Source organism: Filicampus tigris, chromosome 16 (genome assembly GCF_054856515.1).
Source record: "Filicampus tigris isolate MCC_2025a chromosome 16, RoL_Ftig_1.0, whole genome shotgun sequence".
NCBI classification, from domain to species: Eukaryota; Metazoa; Chordata; class Actinopteri; order Syngnathiformes; family Syngnathidae; genus Filicampus; species Filicampus tigris.
In genome coordinates, this window is record NC_141232.1 from 669,183 (window position 1) to 688,215 (window position 19,033).

General features: G+C 48.6%; 2 protein-coding genes across 12 annotated transcripts in view; both read right to left on the reverse strand.

The window, feature by feature from the left end:
* Nucleotides 1-380: 380 nt before the first annotated feature.
* Nucleotides 381-12,812, reverse strand: LOC147133901 (cdc42 effector protein 4-like). Of its 6 annotated transcripts, none has more exons than XM_086056572.1 (4): nucleotides 12,613-12,812; nucleotides 11,260-11,307; nucleotides 4,498-4,594; nucleotides 381-3,073 (listed from the first exon to the last, which is right to left on the reverse strand). In XM_086056572.1, exon 4 carries the CDS (start codon nucleotides 2,988-2,990, stop codon nucleotides 1,998-2,000), a length of 993 nt encoding a protein of 330 aa, XP_085912698.1. In that variant the 5' UTR covers nucleotides 2,991-3,073; nucleotides 4,498-4,594; nucleotides 11,260-11,307; nucleotides 12,613-12,812; the 3' UTR covers nucleotides 381-1,997. The 6 variants fall into 6 exon arrangements, with proteins under 6 accessions (XP_085912698.1, XP_085912697.1, XP_085912696.1 ...); XM_086056571.1 differs by lacking the exon at nucleotides 4,498-4,594 and adding an exon at nucleotides 12,166-12,244 and having other exon boundaries at nucleotides 12,613-12,811; XM_086056570.1 differs by lacking the exon at nucleotides 4,498-4,594 and adding an exon at nucleotides 12,160-12,244 and having other exon boundaries at nucleotides 12,613-12,811.
* Nucleotides 12,813-14,368: 1,556 nt separating this feature from the next.
* sdk2a (sidekick cell adhesion molecule 2a) overlaps nucleotides 14,369-19,033 on the reverse strand; it is a 100,749-nt gene continuing 96,084 nt past the window's right edge. For all 6 annotated transcript variants that reach the window (XM_086055460.1, XM_086055457.1, XM_086055461.1 and 3 more), the window contains exons 44-45: nucleotides 17,908-18,037; nucleotides 14,369-16,343 (exon numbers count right to left, since the gene is read on the reverse strand). In XM_086055460.1, coding sequence (XP_085911586.1) covers nucleotides 15,891-16,343; nucleotides 17,908-18,037 — 583 coding nt within the window. In that variant the 3' untranslated portion in view covers nucleotides 14,369-15,890. The remainder of the gene's footprint in view (nucleotides 16,344-17,907; nucleotides 18,038-19,033) is intronic.

Genomic DNA, 19,033 nt, shown 5'->3' on the forward strand with positions numbered 1-19,033 from the left:
GGGCCTCTCCCCCTCCTTCCGATCATATTCAGCAAAGGGTTAGGGTTAGTCAGATTGTCATCAAAAAAAAAAAAAAAGATTGAGTGATTATCATGTGGTGTGGAGCGCGTTAAGGGTAATTTATTTCCCCTTGGAAAACAGTCGGCTCGATAGTCGTAAAGGTTAAACCCCTTGATTATTTACCATCGTAAAGCCTTCAAGCACTTTGTTCACTTGTGCTCATACTTGGCAGGCACGTCCGGCCGCAACTCGATTACTTCCTTCCTTCCTTCCTTCCTTCCTTCTTGGAGGGTCCCACCTGCAGGAAATTGCTTTTGTCCGTATTCATCATACAAGGATGGAATCACCTAACGTGCGAAGAAGACCACAACAAAAAGCGCTGAATGAGCACAAATTCTTTTATTGAAAAATATACGTTATTCTGGCTAATACAGGAAACAAACAAAGCTGCAAAGACAACAACAGTAAGTAAGGCAGAAAACAAACGTCCCCCTTTCATGGACACCAAATCAAACAACCTGAATTAGAAACTTTAGTGTTGCGCTGGCAGTATTTAGTGATTATCCCGTTCAGGCTAAAACATGTTTGGAAGGGACAGTCTCCCAGTCAAATTGGCTGCAATGACATCAATTAGAACATTTTGGCACATTTCACCAAGCGGCAGCAGCAGATCAGCCAATTCTTATTTTGGAAAAAACATGACGCAAGATTCAAGCTGCGATGACTGCAGAAGTTGCTTCCCAATTTTTCTGTTGCTGCTTCTGCTTTTGCAAACACACAAACAAACCAAAACTAACAAAGATACCAACAGATGCAGATTGAATTGGGCCTGTTGGTCACACCGAATACAGCCAATGATTCGGACAGGAAGTTACAACTCACAGCGCATCTTAGCAAATAGTAGCTCGGCGGCGCGGTATTGGAAAACCTTGAGCGGTTTTGGAAGTACAATTGTAGTGAACACGGCGTCGAAAGTGACCATTGCAGAGAAATTCAGCAATCCAAAAACGGAAACCTCATCATTGTCATCGTCTCCACACCGAGAGCGCGCGGGGAATTTCCTTTACAACAGGACTCGCTGGGGACGTGCTTTGGTATGGTGCTGCTGTTTTGGTTAGCGACAGACTGGGTGGTTAACTCATGTCCGTGTGAGAGCAAAGTACAGTTGAAGTTGCTTTTTTTGACTGGTGACAGGGTCAGGATGCCTCCCAACTCTGAAGCCAACATGCACTTTGGAAAAACAAATAGATGCGTCCCAGCCCCCGCCGTTCCGCCGTTTTGGACTTTGTACGATTGGCGGAACGCTCGCTCGACCGACCGACCGATCGCCGGCCAACGGCGTCTACGGCTGCTCACGCAAACGGACTTCTTGACTTGTCACTTGCGGAAAAAGCACAGCACACGGGGCCAGGCGGGCACGAACGTAAATGAGATGCAAATTGAGAAGCACCGGACCTCGAGGCACGTTTGCTGCCAACGGACGCTTGCATTCACACTGACGAGCGAGCGCTCTTGAACGCTGTCGCTAACCAAAACGACAGCACCGTCCGTCTCCCTTTGAGGAAATTGGCTCCTGTGGCCTCAAGACCAAAACACTCACACTTGACTTTCGGCTTGCTTTCAACTTTGACGCCGGGTGGCAAAGAGTCCAGCGTCCGGCCCATCTCGTTTACACTCGAGAGCGTCCAGCTGGCAAAAATGCACACCAATTGCACAGCGGGGGGCCACGCTGCCGCTTCTATTCCCATGGCTGGGAAGATACCCCAAGTGGTGGTCCTGTGGTGATGAGAGGCAGGCCAAAATGGGGGAGGGTGGGGGTGTGAGGGGTTACGTCAAAAGCTGGGGGGGAAAAAGCTTTTCCTTTCCAAGCCGTGCTCCTCTCGTGGAATGTTCCATATGCAAAGAACGAGAGGACACAAAGCGAGCGGTGGCCATTCCCACCATCCCACTCGGCTCTCGAGGGACGCCGGCTTACGTCGCCGACATTCCAGAGCGCCTCATACGCGGATCTCATCATCTTCGTCGTCCAAGAAAGACGAGAAGTGGCTCTCCTCTTCCGGCGGGGCGCTGAAGGTGGCGCTGTCCGTGTCCGCCGCGTACGCCGATGGCTTGTCGTCCGGGGCCGCCGAGCCCGAGCTGGACAAAGAGCAGCTGTCCGGGTGCCGCAAGCGTTTGGGGAGCACCTCCGGCGTGCAGCGGGGCGCCTGGGCATCGGGCTTTGGCGGCGGCGGCGGCGCTTCCTCCTCCTCCTCCTCCTCCGCCGCCGCCGCCCTCCTCCTCCCGTCGCCTCGGTCTTCGTGGGCGCCCTGCGGCGGGGAGGCGCGGCCCTCGCTGCTCTTGCCTTCCTCGTAGCCCAGGTCGTCGTCGTCGTCGTCGTCATCCTTCGCCATCACGCCCAGGATGTCCCCCAGCATGGACGGGCCCAGGTCCACGTGGAAGGACATGACCGACTCGGCGTGCTTCATCCCGCCGGCGGGGGGGCTCCACCTCTCGGGGAGCTCGCCGGGTTCCCCGAAACGTCGCTCCTGCAGCTCCAGGAAGCGCGCTCCGGCGGCCGCCGCGCCGTCGCCGAACTGCTCTAAAGGACTGGGGGACAGACTCTTGCCGTCTCCTCCGTCCTGGTCGTTGAGGAAGGGCAACGACATGGCGTTCTTGACGTAAGCGGGCGAGCCTTCCGACACCACCGGGGGGAGCTCTCGCTGCTGGTCCACTCGCGTGGTGGACTGGGAGCGCTTGCTGCTGCGGAAGGTGCGCGACAGCAAGCCCGGACGGGGGGAGCCGGGGAAGGAGGCGGAGGCGGAGTCGGCGGGGGGCTGGCCCGAGCGCGTGGCGAGGAAGGAGGTGTCGCCGAAGGCGTCGCCGCTGCGGCCCACGTGCATGGTGTGGCGGAAGTCGCCCAACGGCGCGCTGATCATCTCCCGCGTCAGGTCGGTGCGGGAACGCCGGTTCTTGTGGGACGAGCCCGACACCAGCTGCTTCAGGATGGGCATGGCGCAAGACTGACCGATTCGCGCTCGAGATCTTGCCGGAGGAAATCCCGGATCAGCAAATCCTCAACAGTCAGGACAGCAGCCTGAAAGTAGAACACACAAAGCGAATGCGGCGTTATTGGTCGTGTAACGCACAGGGACGCTTTAATCGCCACTCTCAAGTTACGACGGAATAGAAACCGGGAGGCGGCAACTTTCATCCCCGGCTATTACGGCTGCAAAACAACAACAAATGAAAAAACACAACTCACTTGAGCAGCTTCACTGCTCATCATCGTGTTTTGGGTTTTTTCAGATCGGAGGAGGGAGGCTTTAGGTGTCTTTCAGCGAGAGCGCCTTCATTTGAGGAAACAAAGCTGAACCGGGCGTTAGTGTCGGTGCAATTTGCTCGTATTTTTCTGTCCAGTAGATGCAAATCGATTGGAAGGAATTGAAGCTGGCCAAACATTGCACGCCGCCTTTCCAACGTCAACGTAACGTGACCTTGAGACGGCACTCAAACCGTCACGGAACACCGCAAGGAATGCCTTTTAAGACGGAAAATGCGGCCGCGACCACGCGGCACACGACAAAAGTATTGGGACACCCAGCCAGCCAGCCAACCAACCAACCAACCCACCCTGACCGCCGCCCTCCATTCCAGACGCAGGAAAACCTCGAGGCCGCTCCCTCGGGCGCGCCGTGTCTCATTTCCAGCTCGGACACGAAAGGAGCGCGGCCGCTGCCTGCCATGGTGGCGGAGCGGGGCCAAAGCGGCGGCCGGCGGCGCCTTCGGTTGCAAATGCAAAATCACCGTGTACCGTCGTACTTTCAGGCTGTCGGAGCGAGACGCTCGTTGGGCGCCACGCTGTGACTCGCGCATTGTTTACGCTCACACTTTGCATTCACTCACTAGCAAGACTTGCCAGTGAGATTCCAGCCAAGCTTTTGTGCCATACGCTTAACGAGGTTGGCTTTGGTGTTTTGGAGAAAAAAAGAAGAAAAAAAACCCAAAAGAAATTGACAGGCCACCAACCCATTAGGGAAGCCTTATTTAGGGATACAAAGGTATGATTAGAATGCTAAAACCAAGTCTTCGGGAAACATAAAACTTCCCTACAGGATCTGCTTCTGAACGCCGTTTGGGGACTGAAAATGTCAAAGCTACGAAGGGCGCGCAATGAAGCAGTTTGCGCAGCCATGTCGTCGCTTGACCATTTTGCATACAAATGTCCAGCATAACTGTGACATTGCTACAGCTTTAGCCGCCCTGGTGAGCGACGAACTGCGGCGCGCTCCAACTTGAAATTTGTGTTAAGCAGATGCTACTGGAACACAAGTCTGAGCCTCAAAGGCGTTTTCTTGGAAAAATGGGGCTCCAGCATTTCACCCCCCACAGCAGAGGAAAACCAAACGCAATTATTCCAAAAGGCTATTTCCACCACTGCGCCCACCGCTGGATGCAGACTTGTTTGTTCATTTCATCACCACAGCAGCCCAGCCTCCACTTCCTGTTCACGGGCCTCACCTGCCTTGTTTCCATGGAGACGCCCTCCAGCAAGCGCCGGCGTTTCCTGTCAGCGTCCGCAGGCGTCTTCGGGCGGCACGCCGCACGCGGGCTCGTCCTGCGCCACGTCACGTCAAGTCACCGTACATTTGGAGCTCACAGATCGTTGTAGGACTAATGCTAAAACAACTTTCCATCTATGTGGCATGTTTCCTGCCAAAACATAGACAAGACTTTCCTCATAGTCACAAGTTTATTATTATTATGCTCCCGCGGATGGGGGGTGGGGGGGGGGGGTGTTGCAGATAATTCACAGCCAGCAGAAAGGGAGCTTGTGGGTGGCATAAACAGACTGCAGGGGTAAAAACAAGATGGGGAAGAAAGCCAAAAGTCCCATTTGTGAGTCTGCTTCCACTCCTCTCCCTACTCGCTCGTGACCCCCCCCTCATACCCCGAGCCCAAGAGGCCCGGGTCAAGCCGCACGGTTCACGTTTGTTACCTGGCACGTTTGCTCAGCTGAATCCAAACTAGCAGAAGCAAATGTGAAGCCAGCTAAAGTTGCACATGCTTGTATTTATAGCTTTTTGCAGGCAGGAATGCATTCATACGCTGGTGTGGATGTGAAAAAAAAAAAAAGGGGGGGGGGGGCGGGGCGAGAAGGCAGCATTTGGCGTGGGAACGGCAAGGTCGCAGCACGGGAGGCTTGACTTTGTAAACACTCTTTTACAAACACACATGGGCTGACTGCAAACACGCAGAAACGCCAACGCATTGGCTTCATTTCACAAAAATCAGATCGCATGAGGCTCATTTTGCACTTTCAAGAGCTAGTTCAAAAAAAAAAAAAACCTCCCAAAAAGACTCTGTCACTTTTGTCCTCTCCGAAATGGTCATCCCATTCACAGGCGACCGTGAACGACGACGATACGCATTCAAATGAAGATGTGAAAGACTTCATTCTAACAAGTATCCATTGACTTGCCGCCACTTTGTTGACTACGTGCGTCACGGAACATGCTTTTTTTTTTTTTAATTCATACACACTTAACTATCAATGAAATACCTCCACTGCTTTTTATGGATGGTATAAAATGGCGTTAAATATGATCCTGTCAACTTGCTGGGAGGGCTGAGAGACGAGCAGAGCGGTACGTAAACAGGGGGTCATAAATCACACGCTAGCATGTTCACGTGACATCTCATGAGAAAGTCTGCATAAACATGCGCGCGCACACACACACACACAGGCTGGAAGCCCAAGGCTCCAATGCCCGGTAATGAATATGCTTCATAAAACATCTAAGCAAGACCTTGAATTTATGAGCACTGGCAGGAAAATATTGACTTCCTGCGTTGAACATTTGACTTCCTGTCGATGCCCTCGCACTAGAAAGGTACCAATACACAAGAGGCAGACGCGCGCTCGCAGGATTGATGCGCCTTCTTTGTATTCTGCTGACTGGGAGAGTGCGGAAGAGGAGGGGTGGGGCTCTGCGTCTGGACAATTTCAAGTCATTGACCTGGATGGAGAAGCGAATGACCCCCGGGGGAAATGACATGCGGGACGTTTAGTGCGCGAGGCGGGGGGGGGGGGGGGGGGGGGGACAATTCGCTTGAAAGTTATTCGCGCACATCCCGTTAGCTAGCCTAAAAACCCCACAGGCAGTAACACGCTACGATGACGCACGCAAGATCCGGTCGTGAAGCGGACAAAATGGCCACCGCTCAGACACATATCAGCCACCAAACTGGGTTAGCTGGCCTGAAGATCTCATTTGGGCTGCAAAATCACATTATGTCAGGGAGAGAGGCAGGGACGCGCCGCACAGACAAGGCCAGCACATCTGATGGCCGTTTACAACAAAGGCCCACTTTAGCTGTCCCGTAAAAAAAAGGGCCCGTGTGGGTCCGCAGACCTCAGTCGTTAGCTTGTTGACACAAGCGGAAGCTTCTTCGCAGTCCAAAAAGCCACGCAAGGGCCTAATTGGCCGCTCTAGTAGCAAAAGTGCTACAGTTGAGTTCAGGAGCGTTACTGCAATTGACAGTTGCACACAAAAGCAGAACAGGGGTTTTTTTTTTTGTTTTTTTTCTTTAGACACTTAAAAAAAAAAACTGCCATTGTGCTCGCAAGTCAGGTCTACTATCTTGTTACATGTTCACATTCAATTCAATTTTGAGGAAGTCCCCAACACATTTTTTCTGGACGAGTCCGAGTGTCTTTATTCGGACCATCTGCCAGAACAGAGTGCCGAGCCGATACTTTGGCAATGCACAAAAAAAAAAAAAAAAGGGAGCACATCCTAATCCTTGGTTTTAGAAGTGCAATGATTAATCAACAACTAATTGATTATCAAATAGATAATTATTTTTAAATAATTGATTCATCATTTAGACTTTTTTGGGGGGGGTTTAAAATTGAATTTGTCGAAAGGCTCGGAATTGTAGCAAGAATTTTTATAATGGGATGAGAAAAAATGTTTTTTGCAGCCTTAATTACCATACCAAAGATAGCATACCATGTCAGCATTTTACAAAGTATGAGTACTCATTTCAAATAGTGGCGCTATGTAAAAGTCGTGCTTGAGCTACCTTTGTGTTTTGGTATTCAGGTTGCCATCAGCATCTTCCCATTTGATTCGTAACCGACTGAATGTGGCTGAAATGAAACCGTTTTCCGCGCACTGAAGAATCTCTGTCGCAAAAGGCAGAGAGCGACGACATATACAGTACAGATAACAGACAAGTAGGACTTGAAATGATGAACGCTCGCGTCGTTTTGCAAATAAAGGCACATCCCGGTGTCTTAAATCTCGCATGCCAGCGTTTTAGCACCATTCGTAGCTGGCGAGCTGATGCGAGTGCCCTCATCTCATCTAGCCGTGCGAGATGATCCGGTGAAATTCCGCGGAATTTTCCGTAATATTACAAGAACCGTGCCGCATGATAAAATATCTCCCGCCAACATGGCATCAAAGAGGAGTCGAGCTTGCGAGAAGACAAAGAGACGATTGTCAAATGACGTCTCGCTTTGAAATCTTTTCAAAGCGCAAATGAAAGCGTTGTCGGCTGAGAGCGGCCTGCAGTCAGCACGTCGCCCGGCGGCTGACCCGAGAGGCCATGACTTGTCTGCGCTACATTTACGGCCGCGCAGCCTCCGGACAGCGCGCGTGTCTTTCTGCCTGACCTGCACATATCCGCATAACAGAAGAAGAAAAGCAGAGCTCCGCTTCGATACAAAAGACACGACAGCCGCGTCTCTCTGTTGTGACAATGACAAGAAAGTCGAGCGGTGGCACACATCAGAATCTTACAGGGGGGTCCTCGCTTCACGGCAGCCATCACATACGCCGTGTGCCAGTGTGCCGGGTTAGCAACTGGTGCGCAATTAAAGAATTTGCTGGCACAAGATAACACGCTAGCTAGCTGGAAAGCACAATGGCGTCTCGGGACGGTCGTCAACCTTGAAGACTGGTGTGCAAAAGCTCTTGCCGCATTCCCGGCCGACATGGAAAGAATGCGAGCAGGAAACGACGGCATCCATAGAATGTTGCTTTAAAGCGCCGTAATTACAGAGTGAGAAAAGCAAAACACGGCCAGCAACTTGTTCTGACTTATAAGCCTGAAACTTTCACCGATCAGGTGGGAGTGACTTTGTCGTGAGCCGACAAAAGAGCGGCTTGGCGTGAACCACGGGATGGTACGACAGAATCGACGTTTCCTTTCAGCTGATCCAATGCCGGCTCACAATGACAACAGCAAAGAGCAGAACAATGGCGCCAAACAAAAGCACCAGTCAAAAGCCTTTCACAAACACATGACATGCGAGACCGCAGCAACGTCATAAAAGAAAAAGAGCAAAAGGGATTTTACAAACACATTCACGAGAACTACAGGTGTGTTTACACGACAATGATCTGGTCAAAACTGGCATGCTTTTGTGACTATGTTGCCAAAACAATCTCATCTGCCACAGACATCCTGTCCCGTTTTTCAAAGGTGAACATTTTTAGGCTTTCAGTAGTTTGCCGGTGCTACCTTGACTTGAGAGTTTTTCGAGATACAAACCGTCGCTTGGCTGATTTGTAGCTCAAATTTGAGTTCCGACCGCTAACTATCGCGGCAGTCAGCTTCACGACAAGCTGCAATTTGGATCTCAATGAATCAATTTGAATTTGGAACTAAAGATAACATTTTTTTTATATTTAACCAAATCACATGAACGTTGTCTTATCAAAGTCTGCTAGCTTAATGCTAACACGCAATGCAAAACGCCATAGAAACACCTAACGAAACTAGAATGTTTTTACGTTTGTTTTTCATTAACACTAAGAGGGTCGTCATCAACGTCATGTTCTCTTTTCAAATGTTTGGATTGTCAAATGTTTGGATTTTCAGGCTCCAAAGTGAAGTTGTAACCCCCCCCTCAAAAAAAAAATTAAGCTAATGACTTTTTGACAGGAAATTCACCTTGATGGCCAATGAGGCAAAAAGCTACCACATGTTAACGAGTTCCATCCTCCAAGAGCAGTTTCACATCCTGGGAGGCGTTTTTGGATAACAACTAACAGTTTAGGTTGGCATTTCCTGGAATGTGAAGGAACCGGACGGCCCTCGCACACACGCACACACACGGCAAGCAACGAGCACACAGACATGTTCATGCACAGGATGCCACAAATAACACGCTGAGGATCCTTTTCAGATGCATTTCTGCAAATTGCAAACTGCAAGCAGGCAATTCCGGACCATAAAATGCAAACAAAGCCCAGTGCCACTCATGGCTAACGTTTACCTTCAAGCACTGAGCTGAGGTGATTTAAAATGGAAGACGCGGAAACCTGTGCAGGCTCGTTTGCAGGCTACATCCATAGGTGGCTAAGTAAACAGGCTGAGTTGGTGGCACACGAGGAGGCCTTCTCATCCATTTCAATCCGTCACTGACATGTCACAAAAGGACCCCCGTCCCCATGTGTGGTTTGGATAAGAGGGGTCAAAGGTGACACACTGGAAGTGGCTAAAACAAAGGAGGCCTCACACGAGGACGCCTGATTACCTCGTCTCCTGATGAAAAGCCCAAGTGCTGATGGAGTGATGAACCAGAGAGGTGAAGTCCATCAGCTAAAAGAATACTACTCAGCGATGACATCACAACATCACATATGCTGAGCTAGAGCCTTGCTTGTTAGCTGCTGTCGCTAAAGCTGGACGGGGCGGCTTACGTGGGAAATGAACTGAAAATTGGCTCTCTACATATATTTGATACATCTATGTACTGTATCCATCCGCTTCAAAGTTTGTTCGCTGTGGCATCTTCCCATTGAAAATCAAAAACAACTAATCAACTTTTTTATTGTGTTCTATCTAAATGACTATCAAAGCTTGTTTTCAACATTGCTAAGGCTGACGTACCTTGCTAGCAGGACAAATAGAAACTGGATCACGAGTTTATAACGACAAATCATTGGCCTGTCTATCTTTAGCTTGATAGCTACATAAAATACTGTTGAAGCTAAAGATAGCTGTGGTATCTTGCCATCAAAATTAATCACAAATGACTCACTGATGTATACATTTTAGATTTTATTCATCAACTGTATCTGGATGACGCTATCGAGGCTCATTAGCTGCACAGTATAGCTACATTGATCATGCAAAAACTTGCTGAGGGATGCAGTAAAACTTATCAAATCTGGTAGCTAATCAATATAATACATATCCTACATTCACTGTTCGGTTTTTTTTTGCATCCGGCTTTTGAACAAAAAAGTTTGGACGCACTGCATTAAAACTACAAAATGACTTTATGGTCTCTTGGCTTGTTTCTAGCTACACTGTTGATACAAAAGTGAGTCATGGTGGGCTGCTGTTGAAACTATGAGCACAAATAGCTAATAATAATAATAATAATAATAATAATAATAAAGTGAGCATTTAGCTGGCTTCCTTGCTTGCAAAATTGATTTTTTTTAAATGCAAGATGGACTACGTCTGGTTGTTGGCCATCTATTGTAACCGTTGCTACCACAACACATTTAAAAAAAAAAAAAAAAAAAAAAAAAAAAAAAAAAAAAACTATTTAAATACAGTACAAGTTTAAAGACACACCAGTATGGCAGCATACAAGGAGATTGCAAAAGGACTCCATTAACGCCTAAAACACGCACATTACAGTAATGGGTAATACATATGAACAATTGAAACATTTCCTTTAATCGGAGACACACATTGCACATTACCTGATGGGAGATTTTTAAACGTCCCATGTAATGTATGAAACAGCGCTTCAAGGGGTGTGTGCATGGCAGGAGAACAATAAAGTAGCTCCAACACAAAAGCATCAGCTGCCATATGCCATATCACACACGCACACACCCTTACACGCCGTGCCCCCTTCCTCGGGACCCAAACGTGACACGAAAAACTAAGCATATCTCGAATGTGCAGTTTCAACCCGAAAGGGTGAGCAAGCTTACCTTAGCATCCCATTGATGATTAAAAAAAAAAAAAAAAAAAAGCCGGCCCCACGTCGAGGCCCCCAGCAGAAATTACAAAGGAGGGGAGCAGAAGTGGGGGCGTGGGGGGATGCACGCCTCCAATGAAATGAGACGTTTACAAAAAACACTTTGGAAGTGGAAGCCGAGCCGCGTGGTAAGCAAGAGTTGCTTTCTCGGTGGAGCTGTCACGTATCCCGTAAAGAACACCGCCGTGCTAGCAAGATGAAGTCAAGTCGCAAGTGTGGGTGCGTGCGCGCGCGCGTGTATTTGTGTGCGTGCGCGCGTGTACCTCCTGCAGGAGCTCGCTTGGCCACGCCCTCCTCTCCTCGCAGCGAACCTTAAAGACACAAGAGCACCGGAAGGCAGACTACGTCATATTTAGTGGACAATTGACAGGAAGTATTAACACTACGAGAAAAAAAAAAAAAAAAGTATTAACACAACGTAAAATCAAGTTTTGGTTGATTGAACGTCGTAAACTCAGAAATTACATTTTTTGAAAAAAAAAAATCTGTGTGTATACACATATACATGTATATGTACATACTACAATGTTGCCTGTGACAAAACAATACTTTGACACTCTTGTCCTGGTGAAAAAACAGCTACTTTTTAAAATAGTTCTTAGTTAAATACACAAATGAACTTAAGTAATATGTATGAATCAAAAGTTAGCTTTGATTTAAAAAGAAAATTAAATATATTGTCCTGGTGTAACTAATGTTTGGGCCATTGAGTAAATTTCGTCCTAAGGTAAGGAGGTCAGAAATCTGCATTCACGCCTGTGGGCCGTGGAAGCTAACCATTTGTTTGACTTTTGTTTATTGCAACTTCATCACACGTGGCTGAGCCGCTCATTATGAAGACCTTCCTGACAGCAAAGAGAATTTGAATGCAAATGAGGATAGGCGGAAGGACAAAAGGAAGGTGCCAATGGTTGTTTGGACACGCGTTACCTGGCTGCAGCACCGGCAGACACAATGCTTGCATTATTATTTCACAGGATTTAAATGTCACATGTTGATCACATACTAAAGTGACTTCCTGTGACTAGAATAAAATGAATGAACCCTCAACAATGACATGGTTCGGAACCAAGCCCATAAAAAAAACAATGAATGAGAAAACAAAATCAACAGATTTCTATGAAATAGCGTAATCAAGCTGAAAGTCATATACACACACACACACACACACTGTAGTATTCGTGGGTAGGCGCGTTCCTTCCAAGGACATGGCGTAGTTGGTGACGTCAGGAGTTCTGACTCCAGCACCTGTTAAGCATGCTCCTTGTTAGTGTTTTCATTTTGTATTTGTGTTTGTTATGATGTTGTCATTGTTTACTTGGTTAGCATGCCTGAAGCCAACTCCAGCCCGGTTTGGATTGCTCCCCCTTTTACCATGTAGATTCTTGAGGTCTTTAATGAGACTTTAGTTCTTTCATCAAATGAACATTTAACCACTTTAACCTTCCCTGTCTAGTCAAGCCAGACTGTTCGAGTAGCAATTGAAGAGAGAAAAGAGACACTACATGTACGTACAGTACAGACAAGGTTAGCACAATTTGAGTTGGGTTCAGTCAAGCTATCGCTGTACTTGACTTTCGTTAAATAGACATATCACAAAATCGTCTTGACTTTACCTTATGTTGAGCAGCTAGCTGTTAGCAACCTTTCAGCCGTTAACGTCCACCGCTGCCAATGGTGATGCGGCCCTTTTGTCTGCATCTTCTTGGGAAGTTGACCACCCTGCTTTCGCAAGGGTCAACCCCACAAGGCATCTTGTCACGCTGCTGTTCGCCGTCAAGCCAGACGAGCGTCAGCTGGTGGCCAACGCTCGCTACTTCTCTGCTAACATGAAGCTTGAGGAGCGATGTGTTTGAGCAGCCATTTTAGAGGTCACAGGCGTCTCAGTACGAAGTTTGCGGTCATGTCGGAATCGGCACGTTTTCGGCGAACAATTTTATGTTGGACGGAAAAATGTACAAGTGGGCCTAGGCGAGTTTGCGAATGATGCTTTAAGAATCGGTGGGGGTTTACTGTAGTACAATCATTTCTCTCCAAAGGTGATTCGTGAATCAGGTTTGAGCGTGTTCCCAAAGCAAGCATATCATTAACCTCAATGTAAAACGCAAATTAACATGCAGCCGCCGTGTCATCCCTAAAAATAGCACATTACACATTTTATTTATTCACGACTGACTGTGCTGACCCACTTAGTGTGACAGGCAGACATTCTATGAGCAAGAAAAGTCACGTCATGAGTTTGAACTATTACAACTTCAAGCAAGGCCTCTGGTCAACTCGCCGATGTTGTTTTGACAAATACATTTGGCATGTTTGGCGACGTGAGCGAAAATGAGCGACTGTAGTGCCAACAGTGGGCAGGGGGACAGTTAAATGGCAGAGAAGCTTCCACAGTGCATTGCGGAACTTGTACTACCAGCAGTACTGTCTGGTTTCGACGAGTAGGTACTGAACTCTTCAATGAGCCAGTGGTGGCTTTTTGAGCGTGCGCCGTTCATTTGCAGTCTGGACACAGAGCTCGCCGTGCATCTGTGGGATGAAGGCTTGAGTGAAACATCATTTATTGATGACATTAAATGTTCAATTTCACAAAAAATGAGTTTTTTCATCAACCGGCACTTGTCTTCGTTTTGAGTGGTGACTTTGTTGACAGGTGGCGTGGGAATTTCGATCGTTGGTCTATGCGAGCGAGCGGACGCCTTTTCAGAAAAGCATTCATCATAGCGCTTGTGCTTTGGTTATATTTGATGATAAACTTGCTTAATTTGCAAGCGACCGTGCCACCAGCCTCGTTTTGACCACCGGTTGATTTCAGTCGGGCCTTCCGTGTCGTTCATGCCGAAAACACGACTGGCGATTCATCGACCTCAAGCTATAACCCTCGCTGGACGGTCCTAACGTCCACGTGTGGACTCGTCGATTCAAGCCTAGTATGAATGAAGTGCATGCTAATTCTTGATTGCCAAAGAACGTCTGAGAAATGTTAAGACAGCAGGTTTTTAAATTGTAGAGAGAAAATGCACACTATGTCTCCGTTAAGCCAACGATTCAAACATTTTCAGGGGTGGATCTTAGAGGACAAAATGAGCAGTCACGCAGCAATTCCTTCAAACCTTCTCGAGACTCCCCCATCCGTCCACCGCACCCACCTCCCTCCCGTCCTCCTTCTGCCTCGCTTCAGATGGATGTTTTCCGGCCAGAAGTAAGGCGATTACCCCGACGCTTTCTCCTCCTCCAAAAGCCCAACCCCTCCTTTGGCTTCAGCGTGCCGGCGCCATATCAGCTGCCTCCTCATAAACATCCCCCACAGCCGCTTCAAAGAAAGAACAGAGGTCTGATCCATGCCACGGCGACGTATGAAGGAGACGCATGAAAAATAAAATAATTTATTTTTAGAACGCTACCATCAATCGATTGATAATGTCTGACGACGTATACAGTGGTGGCGTTCACATCAGAATGACTTTGTGGATTACACGTGGTGGCAAAACTTACACTGTACAGTGGGACTGTCGGGTCCTCAGCGAGGCCGCGTAGAAAATGTCATGAAAAGTATACATGAACGTCTTTTTGTCCTCTTGTTTTTACAAACACATTTTTAATCTGCCTTGCCTGTCCTCGCAGGAACTTAGTAGGATCTTGTACAAAAACTCTGCTTGGGGAGGTGACTATCTTTCGGGGGGATTACCTGCATGGGCAACAATTTTTTAAATTTCACGCAAGGGATGGGCAAAATAATCGATTCGGCGATCGTTAAGAACCGATTGCGCAAAAGTGATTGTTGAGTGCACTACCTGTCTGCAACAAGCAGAGGCGCTGTTGCTTCAGTTTCAAATAGCAGTAAATTTCAATCAGAGGTATAACTTCATGTGTCCGCAAATTTCAAAAATGTCTTTTTTTGCTCACACGTCAGGTTACTGAGGCATTTTCATTTTTGGTTTTGAAGTTTGACGTACAAAAGCTTACGCGATATGGATTTTTGCCATGTGTTGTTATTTATAGCTATCACGTTTCAGAAAAAAACTTGACTGGTTGCTGAACTGTAACCCTTCGATCATGAATATGAGCCAAATCTTTGAACTGTGAGGCAGACGTTACCGTGCCGCTTGCTCCGTTTTGCTGTTTTTGTATTTGAAGCAGGACTTTTTTTTCCTGAAAAGTTGTCACATTTTGGCGGCATCTCCTACTAAGTTCCCGCGAGTCCTCCAATACTGCAGCTGGAGGTTTGTAACATGGCCTGATCCACCGTAACTTGTGCTTTTGCTCTTTCAGTCAGCATCTGCGATGAAGATAACAGCAAAAAGACACATCAGAAAAAGAAAAAAATAAGTTATAGTTTGTATAGCTATCTACTGCAGCAGCACACAAATCGACACATCCACCACCCCACGCGCCCCCCCCCGCCCCCCACCCCGCCCCCCCGGAAAAACGAGCAAAAGGTGCCACGATGCTTGAATGTGACTAGTCAGCTTGAAGCGTATTCATAGAAGTAGCCGGTAAACAATATGAGACGAGTACATATCGTACACACAACGATCAGGCCGAGTGAGAAAAAGGGGAAGGCAGTCGAGCGGGTCACAGTGACTGTCACTGAGTCTGTGTTTCTCAACGTCATTTGTCCGTTTTTTTTTTCTTGGAACAAACATTTGTCTCTCTAAAGCTCTCACGTGGAACAATAACACGGCATTTAAATTGAAACAGCGTTTGTCTTTCGGAGCTTCTCCAGCGACAAGTAAAAACCTCCAAATGATTGTCTTTTTCATGAAATGAACATCACGCTGATGAAGCGCACGCACGCACGCACGCTCGGCAGAGGAGAAAGACGGCGGTGATGTCGAATATCGGAAACAAAAATCAAAGAGTCGTTCTTGGGTCGTCGTCTCGAGTGATCGCGTCAAACAAAAGAGGAGAAGCCGGCGGTGGGCGGCGGGGCGGCGGCGCAGCCCAGGCTGCTGGGGGGCCGGTAGAGGGCGCCGTGCTGGCCGGGAGCTTCCGAGGACAGCAGGGACGGGGTGGGAGTCCGGCTTCCTTTGGGCCTGAACAGGGCGCCCTGGCCCTGGCCCGGGCCCTGGGCCGGGCCAGGGCCTTGGCACTGCGGCTGCGGGGACGGGGCGCTCTGCGGGACCAGCGGCGGCAGGGGGGGCAGCGGGGGCACGGGGGGCGGGTGCTGTCGCGACTCCTGCTCCGCCAGGGGCTCGGGCTGCGAGTAGCCGTACGCCGGCGGCCGGGACACGCCCTTGGGCTGCCGCCGCCACGAGTTGTAGTAGGTGGGGTCGCTGATGTAGTGGCTGACGAAGGAGTGCGTCTTCTGACGGCTCGGCTCCATCTCGTACTCGCTGTCGCTGCCCTGCCGAGTTAAAAACACAAGACGGATTTGGGTCTGCGAGGCCAAATTAGACGGCCGGAATGAATTAGCTGGAAAAAAAAGATCCGATTTGACCGAAAATAGTCAGCGCTTAGTGCGCTTCCCCCACCTGATAATTCCCTAGCACACTACCACATGTGCAAGTATTGGACTTGCTGTTTGTTGTGCATTGTCATGTCACTGTCACTGAGTTTTTTTTCCAAACACATACCGTGCAGGAGCATAGCTTGTACGTACAGTATCTGATTGTTTGAGGACAACTTTTGATGTATGGATGCAAATATCTAATATCTATGGAGCAGACATAATTGCTCCTATTGGGCATATCACGTCGAACCCGAGACAACGCGGAGGATTAATGTGGGGAAACGTTGCCGCTTAATTGCGCTCTGAGGTACGGCGAGTAGCGCAAACAGTTCACGGAGAGCAATCGCTCTCCTCATTACACGTTTGTGTGCGCCTGACGAGCGGCTTGGCCTTCTAGCGCCGCGCCGCCCGCTAACAGATGTCGACGCCACATCGATTTGAACGAGTGGCAGCTAAACAGCGGGAGGCCCCGTGCCCAAGAAAGACGCCAGCTAGCGTTTGCATCTCCCGGCGTTGGGCTAACATGCGCTCCGATTCGCCTTCCCCCCTCGATGGTTTGCCAATGTCTCTGCGGAAGATCTTATCCTCCCACAAGCCGCCACAAACTCCTAGCGCGGCGCCCAACAGCTGCAACATTTCCGGTGTGAAGCGAAATAATTAGACAGCGGGATGTTTGACTGTACGATGACATATGGGAATGGTGGTCATGGTTGATTCCCACGGGGGACGTCTCAGTTAGCCGTAACCAGCAACCAATTGCCACTTCAAGCATCAACCGTGCCGGGGCCAGGCAAGTGTAGAATGCTTGGGCATGATATGCACAACAGCACTTGTTTAAAGAAGTCCTACTACTACAACAATATTGATGCTAGGTTTGGGAGCCCATATATGGGGCTTCCCAATATGTGCTAGCATTAAGCTAGCTGAGGGTCTCCCTCAACATCAAAGTAAGCGCAGCCTTATTAGGTTGGTTTCACTGACACAAGTCAAACAGTCCGAAAACCAAGTGTCGCCGAGGGCTGGCCAAACAAAGATGAATTGTGATTGGGATTAAAAACATCATCATAATGATCATTTGAAAAAAGGTAGACGTGCCGAAGGGCGGTGTGTGTGTTTGCAAGTTCCTATGTTGTGAAAGCACCCTGAATGCACCTTGTTGCTTGCAGCACGCATGTGACGTCGATGTTATCTTGAAGCTGTTCAACGACACTCTGTAGATGAGTTGTTTGAAAAAAAAAAAAAACATCACCAGTGCTAACGCTGAAGTCAGTGTAGAATCCCACTGACACGCTAACGGGAAATTAGCATCGACTTGCGCGAGCGATATTCTTTGCTTTGCTAAGGCAAAGTTTACTTCTTCGGCCTGATTCTTCACCGCATTACTGCAACTTTCTGGATTTTGCGGCAACCGCGCCGCATTGCCTAGTTTGAGCGCTTTCTTTAGTCAGCGCCGACTCACCTGAGAATCGGAGATCTCAGACGGCTTCTCCGTCAGGCTGCTGCTCTCCGCTGGAATGAGGTCGTTATATTTGGTGCTGACGTCCTCGTCGGAATAGTGCAGACTTCCGGGACTGGGCCTCGGCGGCGACCTGACACACAAGACGGATGACAGAAGGCGTGAGAGATACGGCAAGCAAAGTGGAATGCACATGACGGGCGCATGTGTAAGACGAGGACTTTCTCTAATCCTGTTTTCTCCTCCTTTGGAAGCTTTCCCTTCAGATGTCTCCACTTTGACGCTTGAGTACACATAAATAGGCTCTGTCAGTCTTGTGACAGACACCACTCACAGATGATGGATGAAAGGCTTCCATATCTTCATATTCCAGAGGAGGTTCACAAGTATGACAAAGGAAGCGCAAAATGGAAAGAAGCAATTTAGCCGCTTCTTTCGTAGGTTGAGTTGGATTCAGACAACCGCTCTCCATGCCTTACGCCTTTTCTTTGACTTCTCTAATCCGACTGCCTGTGATGGGTCTGGTTCGCTTCCCTCCTGGTTCGCTTCCTTTCCGCACGCAAGAAAGTCCGCTTGCTTATCTCTGGCCGCGTTTATGTGGCATCTCAAATTGTCTTTCCCCATTGAAATGAATGGAAATGCCAGGAAGCACCTCTCATCTCGCCTCTTACGACACACCCGCGCACCACGGCGTAATCTGTCAGGATAATCCTGCAGAGGCAATCGGACTTTTGCTGGCTTTGGCTGAATTTCATCACGGTAAATTTGATGTGTGCTCTGTCGTGCGCTTTGGAGTTGTTTGAACAGAAAGACGTTCCCAAGACGTGGCGCTGTTGCATGATTGGGGTCAGCGTAAAAGGACGGCAATGTCAAGTGGAATATTCGTTCATGAAGCAGAGCGGCTCGACTATGGCGAAAATGAGGAGGAGAAAAAAAGAAAAAAAGGAGAAAGAGAGAGGGGGTCAGGGTTATCTCCCTTTAGGTTAAACATGATTACTTGAGGGGGCGGACTGAAGGAAGAAAAGACGTTGGGAGAGTTGCATGCTGAAAAGAACGAAAGCCGTACGCAAGATCACACCGCAAAATACTGCCAGCGAGCTTTGAATTATTCAAACTTTTCGTCTCGCTT

Excerpts from the sequence above, each read along its gene's own strand:
- LOC147133901 (XM_086056572.1), bottom strand. The coding sequence starts at position 2,990 with ATGCCCATCCTGAAGCAGCTGGTGTCGGGCTCGTCCCACAAGAACCGG.